Source organism: Homarus americanus, unplaced genomic scaffold (assembly GCF_018991925.1).
Source record: "Homarus americanus isolate GMGI-L3 unplaced genomic scaffold, GMGI_Hamer_2.0 scaffold41366, whole genome shotgun sequence".
NCBI classification, from domain to species: Eukaryota; Metazoa; Arthropoda; class Malacostraca; order Decapoda; family Nephropidae; genus Homarus; species Homarus americanus.
In genome coordinates, this window is record NW_024723541.1 from 6,258,422 (window position 1) to 6,277,865 (window position 19,444).

Below are 19,444 nucleotides of genomic sequence, written 5' to 3' on the forward strand. Positions count from 1 at the left end.
TGAAGAGATCTCTCAGTCTGCTGCTCAGTGGTAGATCAGTAATGTGTGGGGTCCAGCTAAAGACTGACTAGCTATACCAGGGCGGACCTACCCTGCCTAACTGACAATGACGTTACGAAGGTTGGTGCATGTGTCCAAGCTGCTAGAAGCTTCTACCAGTAGGAAGAGATGGCATGAACACCTGAATCAATGTCAGCAGCGTTACTGAAATATCTGTCTGGAAATGATCTCGTTAGAGCCGTGAATCATCCTTTAATTGACGTTGCAAATATATATAACTAATCTGACTAATAATTTACATCAAATACTTGAAAGTCTACTTGTGATAATCAATGTACCTAGTTATCAAGTAAGAGCCATTAATTGAATAAGTAATGAGCTTCAAAGGTGATATCGTCATATTGAGACACCTCTGGCGGACATACGGTCGCCAGACTGTACGTGTCTAAAGCAGCTGCGTCTGAGCAGGCTAAATAAATGCTTACTACATGCTTGCTATGAAAACATCTCTGACCCCTGCGGGTCAATGTAAAACGCATAATGAAAAATTATTCATCCATCGTGGATAATACTCTGGTTGCTGTCTGATTAGACAAAACAAAACTAAACTACTTACATGTGTGTGTGTGTGTGTGTGTGAAGTGTGTGTAGTGTGTGTGTAGTGTGTGTGTGTGAAGTGTGTGTGTAGTGTGTGTGTGTGTGTGTGTAATAATAATAATAATGATAATAATAATTAACGGTTTATTGAAAGAGCTTGGCAGCCAGAAGGCTGAAAATATACAGTTACATATTTGGGGAATGGGTTTCGAATTACAAATAATATACAAGTAACATAAGTGACACAAATAAGATATATAATAACTAGATGGGAAAAGATCAAACTACAGTTCATTTCAATATAGTGACAGTGCAAGGAATAGTGTTTACTGGGAGTGAATACACTGGTTTATTACAAGTTATTGATACTTTTTACAATGGTTGGGACCGGGCTGTTCTTATAGCGATCACTTCGTGCACGTATGGGTTGGATGCGGTTGTGGTGTCGAACAGCAATTCTCGGGCTAGGGATCTCAGGTGGTAGTAGGAGCCGGTGTCGAGGATGGTGTAGAAGCTTCTTACCAAATTTGCAGATGAGGTCGTGGTGATGGTCAGTGAGAGTCGAAAGGGTCAGTGTGTTGAGCGCTTCTAGATATGTGGAGTAGGAAGGGGAGAGAATAATCTTGCATGCCCTCTTCTGCACTTTTTCTAGGTGTTTACGTTGTGTGGCATTTAGGGAGGAAGACCAGGTGGGGGAGGCATAGGTGAGCTTGGGAAGTATGAATGTTGTGTAAACACTGAGGAGCTCGGGTGCAGGAACTCCGAGGGACTTGAGTCGGCGGAGGAGGTGGAAACGGAAACTGGAGGATTTGACAACTTCACTGTGTGTGTGTGTGTGTGTGTGTGTGTGTGAAGAAGTGTGTGTGAAGAAGTGTGTGTGAAGAAGTGTGTGTGAAGAAGTGTGTGTGTGTGTGTGAGTGAAGAAGTGTGTGTAATAATAATAATAATAATAATTAACGGTTTATTGAAAAAATTCTGCAGCCCGAAGGCTGAAAATATACATTGGACATAAATGACTTATTACGTACATTGGTGGTTTAACAAAAGCCTTCATTAGAGAAAGGTGAAGGAACATACAGTGAACATACAGATTAATGTAGGTGTTGAACAGCAAACTCGTAGTGTAATAACTCCCTCCCAGATGGTGTTAGGAGGAACTCAAGTGGTGTAGTAGTTCCCTCAGATGGTGTTATGAGGGACCTGGCGTGGTGTAGTAATTCCCTCGCAGATGGTGTTATGAGGGGCCTCACGTGGTGTAGTAAGTCCCTCACAGATGGTGTTATGAGGGGCCTCACGTGGTGTAGTAACTCCCTCACAGATGGTGTTATGAGGGGCATCACGTGGTGTAGTAATTCCCTCACAGATGGTGTTATGAGGGGCCTGACGTGGTGTAGTAATTCCCTCACAGATGGTGTTATGAGGGACATGTGGTGTAGTAATTCCCTCACAGATGGTGTTATAGGAGTGAAGTTTGATCTTAGGCCTCCCTATCGTAGACGGATTAACACATCGCTGGTTGTTGTTGGGTCTCACGGGTCGTTATCATTGGGTACCTGGGACCTCACTGTGTGAAGGTTTACTTGGGTACGACTGTTACTGTTGAGTTGTTCTCACTGACTTAAGCACTGTTCACCACTGTTCACCTCTGTTTAACACTGGTTCCGTTCCTTTCCTAAATGAAATTGTAACTTCTGGCGAGAACTTGTTGATATTCCGGTGGGGAGGAGGGTTCAGGGCAGGGGGTTGGTATGAGCCAACTTAACAGTTGACCTGGCTGCTCCGAGAGGAGCGCCAGGTACGTCTTGACCCTTCCGTGGTCAAGGATGTGTGTGTGTGAGAAGTGTGTGCGTGTGTGCGTGCGTGTGTGTGCGTGTGTACGTGTGTGTGTCTGTGTGTGTGTGTGAAATGTGTAGTGTGTGTGTGTGTGTGTGTGTGTGAAGCGTGTGTATGAAGTGTGTGTGTGTGTGTCTCTGAAGCATGTGTGTGTGTGTTTGTGTCAAGCGTGTGTCTGACGTGTGTGCGTGTGTGTGTCTGAAGCGTGTGTGTGAAGTGTGTGTGTGTGTGTGTTTGTGCCAAGCGTGTGTCTGACGTGTGTGTGTGTGTGTCTGAAGCGTGTGTGTGAAGTGTGTGTGTGTGTGTGTGAAGTGTGTGTGTGTGTGTTAATAATGATAATAAATAATAATAATAATTAACGGTTTATTGAAAAAGTTTTGCACCCCGAAGGCTGAAAATATACATTGGACAAAAATGACTTATTACATACAAAGACATGGGGTGGGTGGGTCGTTTAACAGAAGCTTTCATAACTGAAAGAAGAAGGAACATGAATTTAACATACATATTATTATAATTTAGAGTTGATGGCCCGGGCCTGGGCTGGTCATGGAGACACCAGGTGGTGTGGTGTTCACGTGGTGTAGTAACTCGTCCTCGGGTGTTGTTATGAGGGACCTCACGTAGTCATGGAGACACCAGGTGATGTGGTGTTCACGTGGTGCAGTAACTCGTCCTCGGGTGTTGAAATGAAGGATCTCACGTGGTCATGGAGACATCGGGTGGTGTGGTGTTCACGTGGTGTAGTAACTCGTCCTTGGGTGTTGATATGAAGGACCTCATGTGGTCATGGAGACACTGTGTGGTGTGGTGTTTACGTGGTGCAGTAACTCGTCCTCGGGTGTTGATATGAAGGACCTGACGTGGTCATGGGGACACAGTGTGGTGTGGGGTGATGTCACAGTACCTCACACTCTCTGCTCGGTGGTGTTGTGTTATCTCGTAGTCAAGTGCATAGCCGACCCCCTGTTGTTCCCAGAGTGGAGTGATTAACACCGTCTGGTCAGAGGATGGTTCCCAGGGGTGCTTATCTCACTGGTGGATCACGGTTCTCACTGGTACTGTCTAGTGCTGAATTCACTGTCTTAAACACTGTTCATCACTGTTCAACGCTGATCCCACTTCTTTCCGAAATGAAATTGTCACTTTTGATTATGTAGATATCCCGGTGGTGAGGATGGGTCGGGGAGAGGGACTTGAGGAGTGGGGCCGCTGCTCAGCAGGAGCAGCGCCTGAATAGGTCTTGATCCTACGATGATCAAGGATGTAGAGAGTGTGTGTGTGTGGAGTGTGTGTGTGTGTGTCTGGAGTGTGTGTGTAATAATAATAATAAAATAATATTATTTACGGTTTATTAATAGAGTTGCAGCCGGTGGCTGAAAATATACAAACTTACATTTGATTTGGACATAATGATATGCGTTGAATACATTTACAGGGCTGTGCAGTACATAAATCAGGAGCTGTTTATTGTTTTAACAATAGACGGGCTGAATTTTGTTGTAGTGGCGGACTGCGCGAGGTGGGGGGGACTCTGAGTGTGTGTGTGTGTGTGTGTGTGTAAGAGTTTAGTTGTACAATGACAACAAAACGTTAGTACAGCTGAATCATAATAAGGTTTTTGAAGGTAATATATATTAACCAGAAAAATGTAGTAGTGAGGAAGACATGATACAAGCATTACTGGTCTGAACGCGGCTCATGTCAGATTTATACTGCAACGAACCTCTGAACATAGCGAAAAAAATAAACAAAAACAGAATGCAGTATTCGTTAAAGTTCAGAGAGGTTCCTTCTTGCTTGAGAGAGATGTAGTCCAGTGATGTTTGTTTGCAAGAGCCATGGAGCGACATAGGCAATCATGGCGTACTTGTTGCTGTGGACGTTCATTTAATCACAGTTTATTCACGTTCACTATTATCTTTGTCTTGCTACACAGTCTTCCAGGCTCATTTATGAACACAGGAACTTTGCTCTGGAATCCCCCGACACTACAGTATACTCCACATTTCAGTTACTTAGGTGTGGTGGCCGCTATGCTACCTCATCCGTCAGGCCTCTCGCTACACTCACCAAATTAGAAAATTTAATAAAAAAAATTATAGTTTTAGTAAAAATGAACTTTTCGTTTTTTTTGTTTACGATATTTAGCGTATATGTGTTGCCCGGGGTATATAGCCAACACGGCTTGAAGCAGAGGCACACCACGTCCCCCAGCTCAAAGGAGCATCTGCCCCAGGAGAGTTCATCTGAATGGATGAGCCCCTGGGAGACGAAATCCCTCGACAAGAAGCCACGGGAGACGAAATCCCTCGGCAAGAAGCCCCGGGAGACGAAATCCCTCTACACTGAGCCCGGAGAGACGAAATCCCTCGACACTGAGCCCGGAGAGACGAAATCCCTCGGCAAGAAGCCCCAGGAGATGAAAATCCTCTGCACCATTAGTGGTAACCGAAGGAGTGGTTCCTCCTTCAAGTTTCGTGCTAAACTGTCTGATATAGACAAAAGTCTGAGGACCAAGAACTTGGTGGAGGTGAATAAGGCAGGGCTCGGGATCATGTTGGTCCGGTGTGCAAATCGTAAGTTCTACGTGAAATGAGCCCACCAAGCTGTTCTTCACATTTTTTCTTCGTTGTTACAACTCTTCACATAATTATTGAGCATTACTTGCCAAGCAGAGAGTCGTCACAGATTCTCAGCATTTTCTACTGAGTCATTTTTACCTGTCCTAACTCTTACATATATATATATATATGTATATGTATATATATATATATATATATATATATATATATATATATATATATATATATATATATATATATATATATATATATATATATATATATATATATATATATATACTGTATATATATAACAAAGAAGTATTTCTGTGTGTTTGTTTGTGTGTGTGTCCGTACGAGAATCTCGGAAACTACTTTACCGATCTGTAGTGATGATGGATGGTGTTATATGTAGTGATGATGGATGATGTTATATGTAGTAATGATGGATGTTGTTGTATGTAGTGATGATTAGACAATCTATCTATATAAAACAAAGAAGTATGTCTGTTTGTATGTTTGTGTGTCCACACGAGAATCTCGGAAACTACTTTACCGATCTGTAGTGATGATGGATGGTGTTATATGTTGTATGTATATTATGTATGCTGTATGTATATAAATGGAGCACATACGTAATATATATACATAATATACATACCGCATACATAATATACATACAGTAAATGCTGAATGCATAAGGTTATCAGAACTACAGAGGAAATAGCACGGAATTCACTCAAGTATTTACTAATTAACATTACTATAACATGAGGGAAAAGGGTAAATACTGAATTTCTATCACATTTTAATAACAATAATGCTTAGGGAACGTTGTGACTGGTCTAGAACACGTAAGTACTGAACCTTATTAAAAAACAAAAGACATGAAAGCATAATTAATTTTCCATATATTTTTCACCAGCCTTTAATAACAGCGGCATAATAGTTACTCAGAATATAGCTAGACTTAATCTTGTTGAGTCAAGGTGACCAGGGAGGGGAGGCTGTGGGTGTAGTGTAGGTGTGGGACGATGCCTGACGGAGCTGCTGGTCTCTCCGGGCACGAGCTTCATGCAGGCGGCGTCCTCGCTGGATCTGGTGGAGGGCATGGGCGGGGATGGGGTGAGGGAAGGCGGGAGCTAAGGGCAGGGAGGAGGACTGGGGTTGGAAACCATTTTCGTCAGCCACGTACGTCAGCTCAAACACCTGGCCGTCGGGGAGGATGTAGCTGATGGAGAACAGTCAGCTTTAACTTTTACAGAACAGCTTTACATACTGGACAATAATGATAGATATAAAGATATTATAAAGATGGCCTACGTAAACTGTGTACCAAATGAACTTGGATTTCAATATTCATGACTACCCGATAGAAAGATAGATCATGGCATACTGTTAATAAACCTTTGATACACAGAGACAGAGGGGCCGGCACTGCACACGACTGTCTTTAGTTCCCTAACTGCAAAGACAAGTAACCATCTACAGTTGGGTGGAGTGAGTGGAAGTGACCCGGAATCGAAAGGAAACTCTTAGGATAGGAGGTGAACATTGTATCCACTCGGCCACTGTACCCCTAATAATCAACAGCATTTAAAGAATACTAATGGACAAAGGAAAGCTAAAGATAAGAAAATAAATCGTGGTGAAATTTACCTCCGAGATTATTATAAGGTATTGGCCAGTAGAGTTAAAACCGAAAAAAGAAAAGTAAAGAAGAATATTGAACTGAAGGTAGCAAGTGAGGCGACATCAAATCCTTAGGGATTCTTCCAAATTATCAAACTAACACAAGAGACGAGATTAGATCAATACAGTCAGATGCCGGCGATCTAATAGATAACGACGGAGAAATGAACAATAATCTGAATAAATATTTGTCAACAGTTTTCACCACCGAAAATTTAAACATGATACCCGAGGCACCGACTATATACAGATATAGTGAAGAAAATAGATTAAGCGAGCTACTATTGACTAGTAATTTTATAGTAAGTAAATAAACAAGTTAAAGCCTAATAAGTCACCAGGTCCCGATGAGATATTTGCCAGATTATTAAAGGAATGTAAGGAAGAGCTTAGTTTGTCCTTAGCAAATTTGTTTAACAGTCCTTAAAAACGGGTTTAGTACCAGAATCCTGGAGGATAGCGGATGTGATACCGATTTTCAAGAAGGAAGATAGATCACTATCCTCTAACAATCGTCCAATCAGTTTAAGAACAATTGTAGGAAAATTGCTGGAAGCAATAATTTCAAACTCCATTAGAAATCACCTGGAGAATCACGAGGTGATCAATAATTCCCAACATGGCTTTACAAGCAGGCGTTCATGTGTGACAAATCTATTAACATTCTTTTCAACTGTTTTCGAATCAGTGGATAACAGACACTATTATGATGTGGTATACCTCGACTTTAGCAAAGCCTTCAACAGAGTCTTCCACGAAAGACTATTACGAAAAGTGGAGGCTCATGAAATTGGAGGAGATATTCTAAAAATGGATTAGTACGTGGTTACAGGAGAGGAAACTGCAAGCAAGCATTAATGGCACTAAATCCAATTGGGGTAGCACCACTAGTGGAGTACCCCAAGGCTCAGTACTTGGCCCATTGCTATTTATTATATACATAATCGCCGGCCATCCTCGTTACATGAGGGGCAACCAATATTGGGTGGCCTGTTGTGTAATGGTTAAGATCATCGCCTCGCAAGCGAGCGGAACCGAGTTCGATCCTCGGGTAGGGTGAAACTGTGGGCAAGTTTGTTTATGCCATTTGCCTCTGTCTACCCAGCAGTAATTGGGAACCTGGATGTTAGTCGATTTGCCGGCTGTATTCCGGGGCAATGGTTAGCCAGTGCAGTTGGTGAGTTGTCCTTTCTTCTCGGACTATTCCTTGACACTGGGTCATGCAACTCGTTAACTTAGGGTATGGTTGTTGTGTTGGCCCTTGGGCTGGCCATCCTCGATTTCGAGGGGCTTTCATTATTTTAATCGACATAGATATAGGTGTAACCAGCAACATAAGTAAATTTGCTGACGACCCTAAAATAGGGACTGTAATTAAATCTGATGGGGAGTCCGCAAAACAACAAGATCTAAAAAAAAAAATTCGCATGGTCTGAAAAATGGCAGATGAAATTTAATGTGGACAAATGTAAAGTACTTAGTCTAGGAGATGTAAACAGAGAAACCATATATGAGATGAACAAAGATATTATAGAGAAATCCGACTGTGAGGAAGACTTAGGAGTAATGATAAGTAGAAATCTTAAACCAAGACAACAATGTGTATTTGCTCGAAACAAGGCTAACAAAGTACTTGGATTCATACAAATGAATGTTAGTTACCATACTTGTGAGGTTATCCTAAAACTATATCTTGAGCTTGAGACCTCACTTGGATTACCTGTTCAGCTCTGGTCACTGTACTACAGAATGGATGTATGATCCTTGGAAAGAATTCTTAGGAGAATGACAAGACTAATCCTAGGCATTATGAACATTGAGTACAGAGATAGGTTGAAGCATCTTAATTTGCACTTCCACCCGAGAGACGTAGAGTAAGGGGCGATATAATCGAGGTATACAATTGGAAGTCAGGGTTAAACAAAGTGATATTACAAAGGTACTCAAACTATCCAACCAGGAGCGAACTTGTAGCAATGGTTTTAAATTAGACAAATTTAGATTTAGGCGCGAGATAGATAAACATTGGTTTAGAAATAGAGTAGTGGATAAGTGGAACAAGTTACCAAACATCACCATTAACTCAAACACGCTGAGGAGCTTCAAATATAGGTTGGATGGATATATGAGCGATAGAGGTTGGGACTGCCCAGTATGGGCCAATAGGCCCGCTGCAGTTTCCTCCATTCTTATGTTCTTATATACTGAAAGGTTAGGTTAGGTTAGGTTAGATTAGATTAGATTAGATTATGGTAGATTTGGATAAATTGGGTTGTTCGATTACATTAGTTAGGTTTGGTGTGATTAGATTAGACTAGATTATGTTAGATTAGGTTAGTTTAGATTAAGTTAGGTTAGATTAGATTAGGTTAGGTTAAATTATGTTAAATCAGCGTAGGTTAGCTTAGGTTAAATCGACTTAACAGGTCTAGCAATGCGTCAAAGCTCAATTTCAACTCACGAGTATGACCCGGAGACGGTGTTTACAGGTCCCTCAACACCGCCTACAGCCTTCCCGCTCTCCTGCCGCCTCACACCGTCACTTGTCTCTGATCTGAAGCTGTAGGACCCCGCTGATGGCTGGACCCGATCGTCGACCAATATGGGTACGACTTCATTAGGTCTCGTGGAAGTGGGTTCGGGGTCGAAATGAGTGGGTTTGGGGTGTGAGTAAGTGGGTTTGGAATAAGTGGGTTTAGGGTCGGAATAATTGGGTTTGGAGTGAGAATAAATGGGTTTGGGGTGAGAATAAGTGGGTTTAGGGTGAGAGTAAATGGGCTTAGGATCGGAATAAATGGGTTTAGTAGGCTTTTGTCTAGAGTAGGTGCGCCTACGAGAGGTGAAAGTAGGTCGTAATCTAAGGCGTGGGGAGAGGTTGGGGCGCCTGAGAAGTTGAGAAGGTGGTGTGGCAAAGCGTGGCAGGGAGACAGGTCGTAGGGCGAGGCGAGGGGCAGGACTTGGAGCCAGGCGTTGGGTGGGACTCGAAGCATGGCGCACAGTAAGGCGTGGGGCCGTATTTAGGGCAGGGGTAGGTTCAGGTTCTGGACCAGGGAGCAGGGCAAAGTCTGGTACAATTCGTGGGGTAAAGTTGAGTCCATGGTTTAAGTTGGTGTGAAGACCAAAATCCGGGACAGGACTTTGGGCAGATTTTGGGGTAGATATTGGGATAGAACTCGGGACAGATTTTGGGGCAGGCTGGTTATGGACTTCGAAGTGAGTTATCGGTTGTGGGATGAAATAGCCAGACCGACTTTGAGGAGGATCATCCAGACTGGCAGCGACCACCGCCACCATCACCATCACCAGCTGTAAATATGGAAATAACTATAGCCCTTCGTGTGCGTGTGTGTGTTTGTGTGTGTGTGTGTGTGTGTGTGTGCGTGCGTGCGTGTGTGTGTGCGTGCGTGTGCGTGCGTGTGTGTGTTATGTTTTAGGGATATTAAAGGTCAAAGGTCAAGGACACAGCATCGAAAAGGTCATTACTGGCGTGAGATGTGACCTGACTCAAGTGAAATATAATAAGATAGTGTTATTTCCTCCACTCATTAAAGTCCGTCGTCTCATGGCATTTGATTTATTTCCAGGTGAACAAAGATTTAATTATTATTTGAACTATGAAAACAAAAACAATTGTCAGTGATGATAATGTATTACATATAAATACATACATAATAGTTGCCCCTTGTGTTACGAGGATGGCTGTTTAAGGTGTAGAAACTAGAAACTGTCGCCAACACATCAACCACAGCCTGAGTTAACCAGCTGCATGACTAACCATTACCCCAAAACACGATCCGAAAATCGATTAACATCCAGGATCCCAATTACTGCTGAGTAGACAGAGGGAAATGGCGTAAAGAAACTTGTCCATAGTCTTACCCTGCCCGGGGATCGAACCAGGGCTGCCTGCTTGCGAGGCGAGCATGCTGACCATTACACCACAGGTAGCCATACATACATACATACATACATACACCACAAATGAAGTATCAATGGAAGACGTCTTACGGTATGCATGAGGAGGTGTGTGTGTGGAGGGCGCAGGTAGAAGCGAGTGACTATAACATCATTATACCTGTTGTTTATATACCGCACCTGCCTTACTCCCACGGTCTAGTGTGTCAAGTCATATCCTGTGTGTGTTGCTTCTCACCCTTGACGCGATGCTGGTGGTGGTGGGTGGTGGTGGTGGTGAGTGGTGGTGGTTGGTGATTGTGGTGGTTGTTGGTGGTGAGTGGTGGTTGTTGGTGGTGAGTGGTGGTTGGTGGTGAGTGGTGGTGGTTGCTGATAGTGGTGGTGGCTGGTGGTGAGTGGTGGTGGTTGGTGATTGTGGTGGTTGTTGGTGGTGGGTGGTGGTGGTGAGTGGTGGTTGGTGATTGTGGTGGTTGTTGGTGGGTGGTTGGTGGTGAGTGGTGGTGGTTGCTGATAGTGGTGGTGGTTGGTGGTGAGTGGTGGTGGTGGTGATTGTGGTGGTTGTTGGTGGTGAGTGGTGGTGGTAGTGGGAGTGGTGGTGGTTGGTGGTGGTGGTGGTGGTTGGTGGTGGTTGGTGGTGAGTGGTGGTGGTTTGAGGTGGTAGTTGGTGGTGAGTGGTGGTGGTTAATTGTGGTATCGGTTAATGCTGCTGAGTGGTGGTGGTTGGTGGTGGTGGTGATAGTAATGGTAGTTTTGACTGATGATGATGATGATGACAGGAGTGGTGATGGTGTTGATACTGATGGTGACAATGAGAGTAGTGGTGGGTGATGATGGTGAAAGTGGTAGTAGTGATGATGATATTAGTAATGATAAAGATGACAGTAGTGGCAAAGAGGATGATAGTAGTAGTAGTAGTAGTGGGCCAGCGCGGCGTGGGTGTGGTGTAGTGTCCTCCCCGATCTAAAGTGTTATTGGAGGGGACATATTCGGAGTGTGGGAGCGGGAATTTCACAGTGTGTCGGTGAATATCGGGTGTCACCCTAAGCATTGTCACCGAAGGTTCTTCTCATCCCTTACGGTATTAATCGCAAATATTCCGTGTGTTTACCGGCGATCACCAAGCGAGTAGCGAGTTGTGAGTATTTGGTGGGACGACTAGTGCAGGTGCCAGTGCCAGTGTCGATAGGCCTACTTTGGCAGGGATGGCATTGAGACTCTCGCCCCTATGGGGCCGAGTGTTCTACGCTTGCGGTAGCCTCCCATAAGCAACGGTCACTTCATGTAGTGTCGGCCGACCAAGTGAGTATATATAACTGATATTACATCAGTGCTACCATAGAAATAGTGGTTATTTCTGCCAAGGATATATAAACAAGTGCTTGGTGTGACAATTTCTTGCTCCCAGTGTTTCATTCTGATGTGTGGATTGTCGCCCACATGGGGAGGTGGCCTACACACATATGCCGTTACTACCCGGACACAGTAGTCCAGCCTGTCACCTCTCCGCCCTTTCCTCATAAATCTTGTTTTTTCTCCTGTATGGGACCAAAGCAGATGTCGGAGGCGGACGTAACTGTCGCCCAAGGTGCGGAACACTATGCCGGGTAAGACATTGTTGCGTCTGTGCTAGCCAGAACCAAAATTGCTCATTTGCACTAGCTGTGATAGTGCGAGAAACAACCGACCATGTGTGTTTTGCAAAAAAGGAAACAATTGTCGGAACCTACATGGCAGGGATCCGACACAGGAGGCCACAGTGGATATCGCCGGGACCCAACCACCCTATGATATCCTAAATGTTAGCAGTGAGTCTATTCAACCTGAAAATGTAGTACTAATAAACGCTGCTCCAATAGTAGCAGATGTCCACGAGGTGAATGAGAGACAGCCACCACAGTGGAATGGCATGTCGATGGAAAATGCGGACATATGGGTTAAAGAAACTTACTCAGAAATTGTCAGGTGGTCGCCAGCTAACCTGTTTGAACCACCCAAGTGTGCGGCCACCAAAGAAATGATTCGGGAGATGATTCGCCTCATAACTAAGTACACTCAGGACTGCTTCCTTGCCCCTTTAGCTCTTCAAATTCTGGCCATAATACCACATCTATTCTGTCAGAGGACACACACAAACACTAAGCACAAAGAAAATGCGGCAGCAATGAAGAGAAGATTAACAATGTGGCAGAATGGGGTCCTTGATGATCTCCCGTGTGAAGCAAGAACACTGCAGGAGAGACTAAAATTTACAAGAGACGGAAAGCAAAACACCGATGATGTTGCAAGAAAGTTTGGAAACAAAATGCGTGTGGGAAAAGTGTCTTTGGCGGTAAGATCTCTCACAGAGGAACCATCCGGTAGGGTTCTGCTAATAAACAGAGACATTAAAACAACTGAAACAAAAACATCCCCCTGCAAGTGAAGACGAAGGCATCAGGTTCCAGGGTGACTATATCCCACCAAATGCTGTCCTGTTCGAGAAAATAACAGGAGGGATGGTGTGGAAAAAGGCACTGAAGACTCGAGGAGGTGCCGGCCCTTCAGGTCTGGATGCAAACGGTTGGAGAGTCATCCTCAGCACTTACAAGTTTGGCCCTGTAGCAAGCGATCTCTGCACTGCCACTGCCGTCCTTGCCAACACCTCCATGCTCTGACGGCCTGCCGCCTCATTCCCCTGGATAAGAATTCAGGATGTAGGCCTATAGGGATGGGAGAAGTGTTGAGGCGGATCATCGGAAAATGCATAATGGAGGTGGTAAAGGATGATGTCAAGGCAGCAGCAGGGAACCTGCAAGTTTGTGCTGGCCACCAGGCTGGAGGGGAAGCTGCCATTCACGCCATGAGAACGATATGTGAGCAGCGTGATTGTGAGGCCGTTCTCCTGGTGGACTCTTCAAACGCATTCAACATACTTAACCACAAGGCAGCACTGCACAACATCAAGATCAAGTGTCCAAGCTTTGCACTGTATGTTGAAAACTACTATAGGAATCCATCAAACCTCTATATAGTAAACAACAAGGCTCTAAAAGGTGATACCATCATACAGTCAACCGAGGGAACAATGCAGGGGGGCCCTGTTGCAATGCTCCAACACACAATCAAATTTGAAACAACTGAGGTCAAGCAAGTGGCGTACGCTGATGACCTTACAGGAGCAGGAAAAGTGGAAGACATCAAAAAGTGGTGAGACCTGGTAACATCACGAGGCCTACAAATAAGGTACCACCCAAACGCCAGCAAGTCCTTCCTCATTGTGAAGCCAAAACATTATGAACGGGCAATGTAGGTGTTCGGTGGAATTGAGGTCAAAATAACAAAGGATGGCCAAAGACACATAGACGCAGTAATCGGCACGACGGACTTCAAGACCGAGTACGTAACGGGAAAGATGAAAGAGTGGGTTTGGGAAATCCAAAGCTCTGTCTCAGATTGCTAACACAGAGCCACATGCGGCTTTTGCTGCATTAACCCATGGAGTCAAGCATCGCTGGAACTACCTGATGCGCACTATCCCTGATATCGGACCCCTCCTCCACCCTCTGGAAGAAGCTATCAGCGTCATTTTCATTCCCAAATTAGTGAAACACCCTCACTTAACCCCAGCAGAAAGATCACTCCTTGCACTACCACCGAGACTAGGAGGAATGGGATTCACCAATCCAGAGGAGATTGCTGCCACCGAACATCAAAACTCAGTTAAGCTCATGGCAGACCTCACGGACCGCATAATAGCTCAGAACGCAACAGGGGAGGTGGATACCAGTGAAGTAAATAATATTCGAAGGTCCATTACGACAGAACGACAGCACGGCCAAAGGGATAAGTTGCAGCAACTGTTGCTGCAAGTACCAGAGAATTTGAAAAAAAAGAAGTAACTATAGCACAGGAGGTGAGCGCCTCGAGCTGGTTAACTATGTTACCAATAAGGGCAAATGGTTTCAGTCTCAATAAACAAGAATTTACAGTTGCCAATGCTCTAAGGTACGGTAGGCCAGTAGAAGGGTTGCCCTCCCAATGCGTGTGTGGCTCTTCCTATGACGTCGATCACGCCATGGTGTGCAGGAAAGGGGGCTTCATATGCATGAGGCATGATGAAGTTTGGGATCTCACAGCAAACTACTGAAGGAAATCTGCCACGACGTCACGGTGGAACCACCCCTCCTTCCATTGGACGGTGAGAACCTCCATTACAGGACTTCAAACACATCTAACGAAGCCCGTGTGGACGTCAGCGCTCGAGGATTCTGGGCCCGGAATAGTGTGCTTTCTTTGTTGTTAGGATATTCGACCCCATGGCCTCATGTCACCGTAACTTGTCTCTTGAGGTTGCACAAAAGAGGAACGAGAACGACAAGATTAGGGTATAAGCAAAGAGAATTCAGAATGTGGATCAGTGCAGCTTCACTCCTATGGTGTTCACAACCTCTGCCGGGAAGGGACCAAGTGCAAGACATTTCTACGCAAGACTGGCGGAGGTGTTATCTGAACGGAAGCAGCAGCCCAGAAGTTATGTTACAGCCTGGTTGAGGTGTTGACTGTTCTTCTCTCTGCTTAGGTCTGCATTGCTCTGCCTCAGGGGAACGAGATTTTCTGCCCCAAAGCCGACAACAGTTGCAGATATTGACTATGAGGCAACAGTCACTGAATGCCGCATAGATCTGCAGCTCAACTAACTCAACACAGCTAGGGTAGCTACTTATGTATTAGGATATTTAATTTTAAGGCAATAAAATGGCGGCGAAGGTGTGGCTATTGGGGGAGGCTGGAGGCCACTTAAAAAACAAAAACAATATTAGTAGTAGTAGTAGTAGTAGCAGCAGCATAGTGATGAACATGGTAACAATCATCCAGTACTTAACATCTCCTACTATAATTATTTGCCCATTCTGTAGCAGATAAAACTAAAATTCCCTCCATAAAAAAACATAAAATAAAAATAAAATTCAGGGCCGGTATACTTATAACTTTTCTGCTAATGATATAATAGTTCTGTTAGCTAGCAGTAAAATTTAAAAGTTATACACAAAGCTTAACTAGCAAACGTTTACAGCACAAATAGTTGTTAAGTACCGCTAAACAGCACTAAAGATAGCAGGAGTTCATCATATAAAATGGTCTTCTGGCTGAATAACATCAATAAAATTATGAAGATTAATTTCAATATTTGCATTTATATACATAGTGATCATTAGAATAAAAAAAATCTAATCTATGCCGTTTGAAGGAGAATTTATTAACCAAGGCTAGTGATCAGTGGCTTTTCCCTGTCGTGCTGTTTGTGAACAAACGTGTTATTGAAGGAGCGGACAAGTTGAACATCATGGAAATGGAAGTCTCAGCCCCACGAAAGAAAAGGGAGCCTAACTGGACAGCAGACCAGACTTCATTATTGGTGGATGCAATTAAAGAGAAAAAGTTAATATTGAATGGCCGCTTGAAGGCTTTCCTGAATAATAAAAACAAAAGAGGGGGTTATTTTTCGTTATCAACCCATCACCTTTTTACGATTTTTTCTCACCATTTAGTAGATCTCAACAGGTAACAGAATTTACTTGAAGTAAGCGGCGCATTACAAAAATAAACTCGATATTCGAGATTTATTAGTTGTAAAAATCACGAATTTTTCTTAGTCCCAATATATTTTTCACTAATTTTCTTGCTGTTTCACAGGATTCTGACATTTATCTTTGAGGCAAATCACTTTTTTTTTTAATTAGGTTAGGTTACCTGACCTAAAAGGCCACGTCCTAACCCATTTTTCATATGAAAAAAGGTGATGGGTGGTGAACAAAGAATAACCAAAGAGGGCCTGCTTGGAAATTACCATGGGAGTCAATGCTTCGTTTCCTGGTGTGGTGAGGTCAGTGGCAGAGTGTGAGACACGTTGGTTCTCAGTATTGTCCAAGTCAAGACAGAAGATCTCTGCTATAAAGAGGTAATACTCACAATATACTCACAATATACTCACTATATTCATTAAATATATCTCTCCTATCCCGATAAATGCGTTGCCGCCGCTGATGATGTTGTTGCTTCGCCTTGGTATCAACTAACAGACGACTATTACGGGACTTAGATGTGCTCCTGAGGTCTTTTAACTTAACAGTGAACTATTAAGGCCCTTAAAAGTTTGGTGTATGTACTATTAGTGCTTAACAGGAAAATGTCAACCTTAACAACTGTTTGCTAGCACTTAAAAGTTTTGTGTATTATTGTGCATTATGCAGAAGGCCCGACAGCAGCACCCTTATCCACTACCTCCTAAGATGTCCCCACACACAACTCTTCGGTGACGCCTGTTGGACCACCACTCCACGACCCCCTGACGGAGACACGATGATCCTCCCCATACTGGCCAGATATTATGTAAAAAATATTGATAATGTGTTAAAGGAATATCCTTCCTTCCTTAGGCTTTAGTAAGCCCCTTTATAATATTTATACTGTACTGTATATACTTGTAACACTTGCCAGAAGATTTTGGTGTTATTGTACAGGGGTACCTAGTGACAGCACTTGGATCCCGCTTCCTCTATCAAGGAATAAACTATTGAAATTGCAATTGAATTGAAACAAACCCAAATTAACTTCTCCAACCAGCGACCCACTATCAACAATCATCCAACATTAAACACAAGACTAAACACACTCTAAATAAACTGTTACACGACGTTAATTATTTCACTTCCTTACAGAATCATCTAACTACCACAGCTGAAATAATCAGTTCAGCTACGAATTCCAGTTTTACGCAACTGTCAACGCCGCGAGCAATGTTTGTTTACATTACTGAGGGATGGTTGCCGTGACGTGCCAGGGTTGAGATTCTCAGAGATAAGATTCAATTTTATCCCAATTATATCTAGTTCAGGTACAGCCTCAGTAATCTGTCTATCTGTCTGTCTGTCTGTCTCTCTAATCTCATCTGACCAAGAGGCTCTCAGTTAAAAAATTACCCGGGTGTTAAGGTCATCAGGTCCAGGGATTGTAAGGTCAGGTTCATGATATTGATATTGAAACAGTTTATTTAGCCAGAAAAATACAGATACAGAGTGGATATTATTTACAATATTGACATGGCTGAGCCAATTGAGAGCCTGAGCTCTCTTGGTGGCGCCTGATATATACTGTATATTTATTAAAATGAAGTATTATATGGAATAGTAGTATAATCTGATATAGTACACACATAGCATGGTGGCAGTAAAAATTTATCAGAATGTTAACACGGTTATCACTTCGTTATTTATTGATTTTGTTTGTTTTTATTTTATATTTGTTTACATTTATATTATTATAAGTATACACATATTTCACAGTGGAGGTGATATCCGTTAATAAAATAAGTGAGGGAAGCAATACAACATGGGTTGTATTAAGGAGAAACAAGAGGACAGAAACAGTCTGGATCATGTCTGGCGGAAATATATAATTATTGCAATGGTAATTTCTATCTATCTATCTACGTGACAATATACTAATGGTTTTGGTGGTACAATAAAAATAAGAGTATAAAGTAGGAATTGCAAAAAATATTAATAGTTTGACAATAGATATTTTTAAGAGATGATTTAAAGGAAGGGAGCGTAGTCTTTGCTCGGATGGAGGTCTGGGGGGTGGTCTTAGTAGCTCTGGGTGCCTTAAGTAGTATCTCTGATTTTTCCGGAACTGGAAATAATTATTCTCAATCAAGTGATTGACAGATTGATAAACAAATAGGGCACATCAGTTAGTGTTAATATCCTCGAATTTTAACTTTTTCAATTTAGCAAATTGTTCGTTAGTGTTATCAGTTTTTTTTTTCAATTAGGTCATTGTCCGCACAGCTCTCTTCTATGCAGTGATCAAGGGTTGTGTTTTTGTAGGGACAGAGCCCCCCTATAGTGTGTGACAGTGTATCATGTGTTGGTAAACAAGAACATAATAGATTTCTTTCATTACTGCAAGAGTGAGTGACTGACCAATCTGATACATAAGAACATAAGAACATAAGAAAGTGGGATACTGCAGGAGGCCGACTGGCCCATACAGGGCAGATCCCTTTCACACCCATCCCAGCACTTCCATGTGCCTATCCAACTTCATTCTAATGTCCTCTGATCCCACTATAGCACTTCCAAAATGGCTCCATGATATCCACAAATCGCATTACCAAACCAGTGCTGTTTGTCCTTCTGAATCAATTCATCTACCTCCCAGTTATTAATTAAAGGAGCTGTTATTAACAGAGTCAGAACATCTCCTATTTACCCTTGAATCCCCACCTACCCATTTGGTACACCTTCTATCACATCTCCCCCAACTCTACGCCCTCAATGAATGTAAGCTCAAGTCAGCCTTTTCTTCATATGAAGTGTTTGAAGACAGGATCATTTTTGTCATTCTTCTTTGTAGCCTTTCCAAGAATCTATGTCCATTCTATATTATGACACCAGAACTGAAAACCGCATAATCCATGTGTGGCCTCACTAATGCTAGGTAAAGTCAAGATAATGTTAGCAGTTCTGTTACTCAGATCAGATATGAACCTGCATGTCCTTTGCTTCTGTTATAACGCCATACATTGTTTTTCCCAGGTTTCAAGTCAGCGCAATAAAATACACCTAGATCTTCAAACTGAGTTTGGCTTCAAAAGGTAATTTGAAGCGACATTTTAACGTTTGTATTCGTCTTCCTATCTGTAGTATCTTGCATTTATCAGTATGAAAATTCAGCCATGGAAGCCCACTAATTACCATGGGCGGTGTAGCCCAGATTCTAATAAAGTTCAAAGTCACCGTCTGAATTTACTACCTCTATTTGGTATCATCATCGCAACATGAATCTCAATAGTTATGCCT

At 43.0% G+C, this 19,444-nt stretch overlaps 1 protein-coding gene across 1 annotated transcript; it reads right to left on the reverse strand.

The window, feature by feature from the left end:
* Nucleotides 1-5,789: 5,789 nt before the first annotated feature.
* On the reverse strand, nt 5,790-10,726 carry LOC121863666 (DNA-directed RNA polymerase II subunit RPB1-like). The gene is made up of 3 exons (XM_042362418.1): nt 10,695-10,726; nt 9,148-9,992; nt 5,790-6,225 (listed from the first exon to the last, which is right to left on the reverse strand). The coding sequence occupies exons 1-3, from the start codon at nt 10,701-10,703 to the stop codon at nt 5,979-5,981; spliced, it is 1,101 nt and encodes a 366-aa protein (XP_042218352.1). The 5' UTR covers nt 10,704-10,726; the 3' UTR covers nt 5,790-5,978.
* Between the last annotated feature and the right edge of the window lie 8,718 nt (nt 10,727-19,444).

What these genes read in the sequence shown, in the direction of transcription:
- LOC121863666 (XM_042362418.1), bottom strand. An exon ending in ACCGTCTCCGGGTCATACTC is followed by an intron (nt 6,226 to 9,147) that starts GTGAGTTGAAAT and finishes GTTCTCCATCAG; the next exon opens with CTACATCCTCCCCGACGGCC.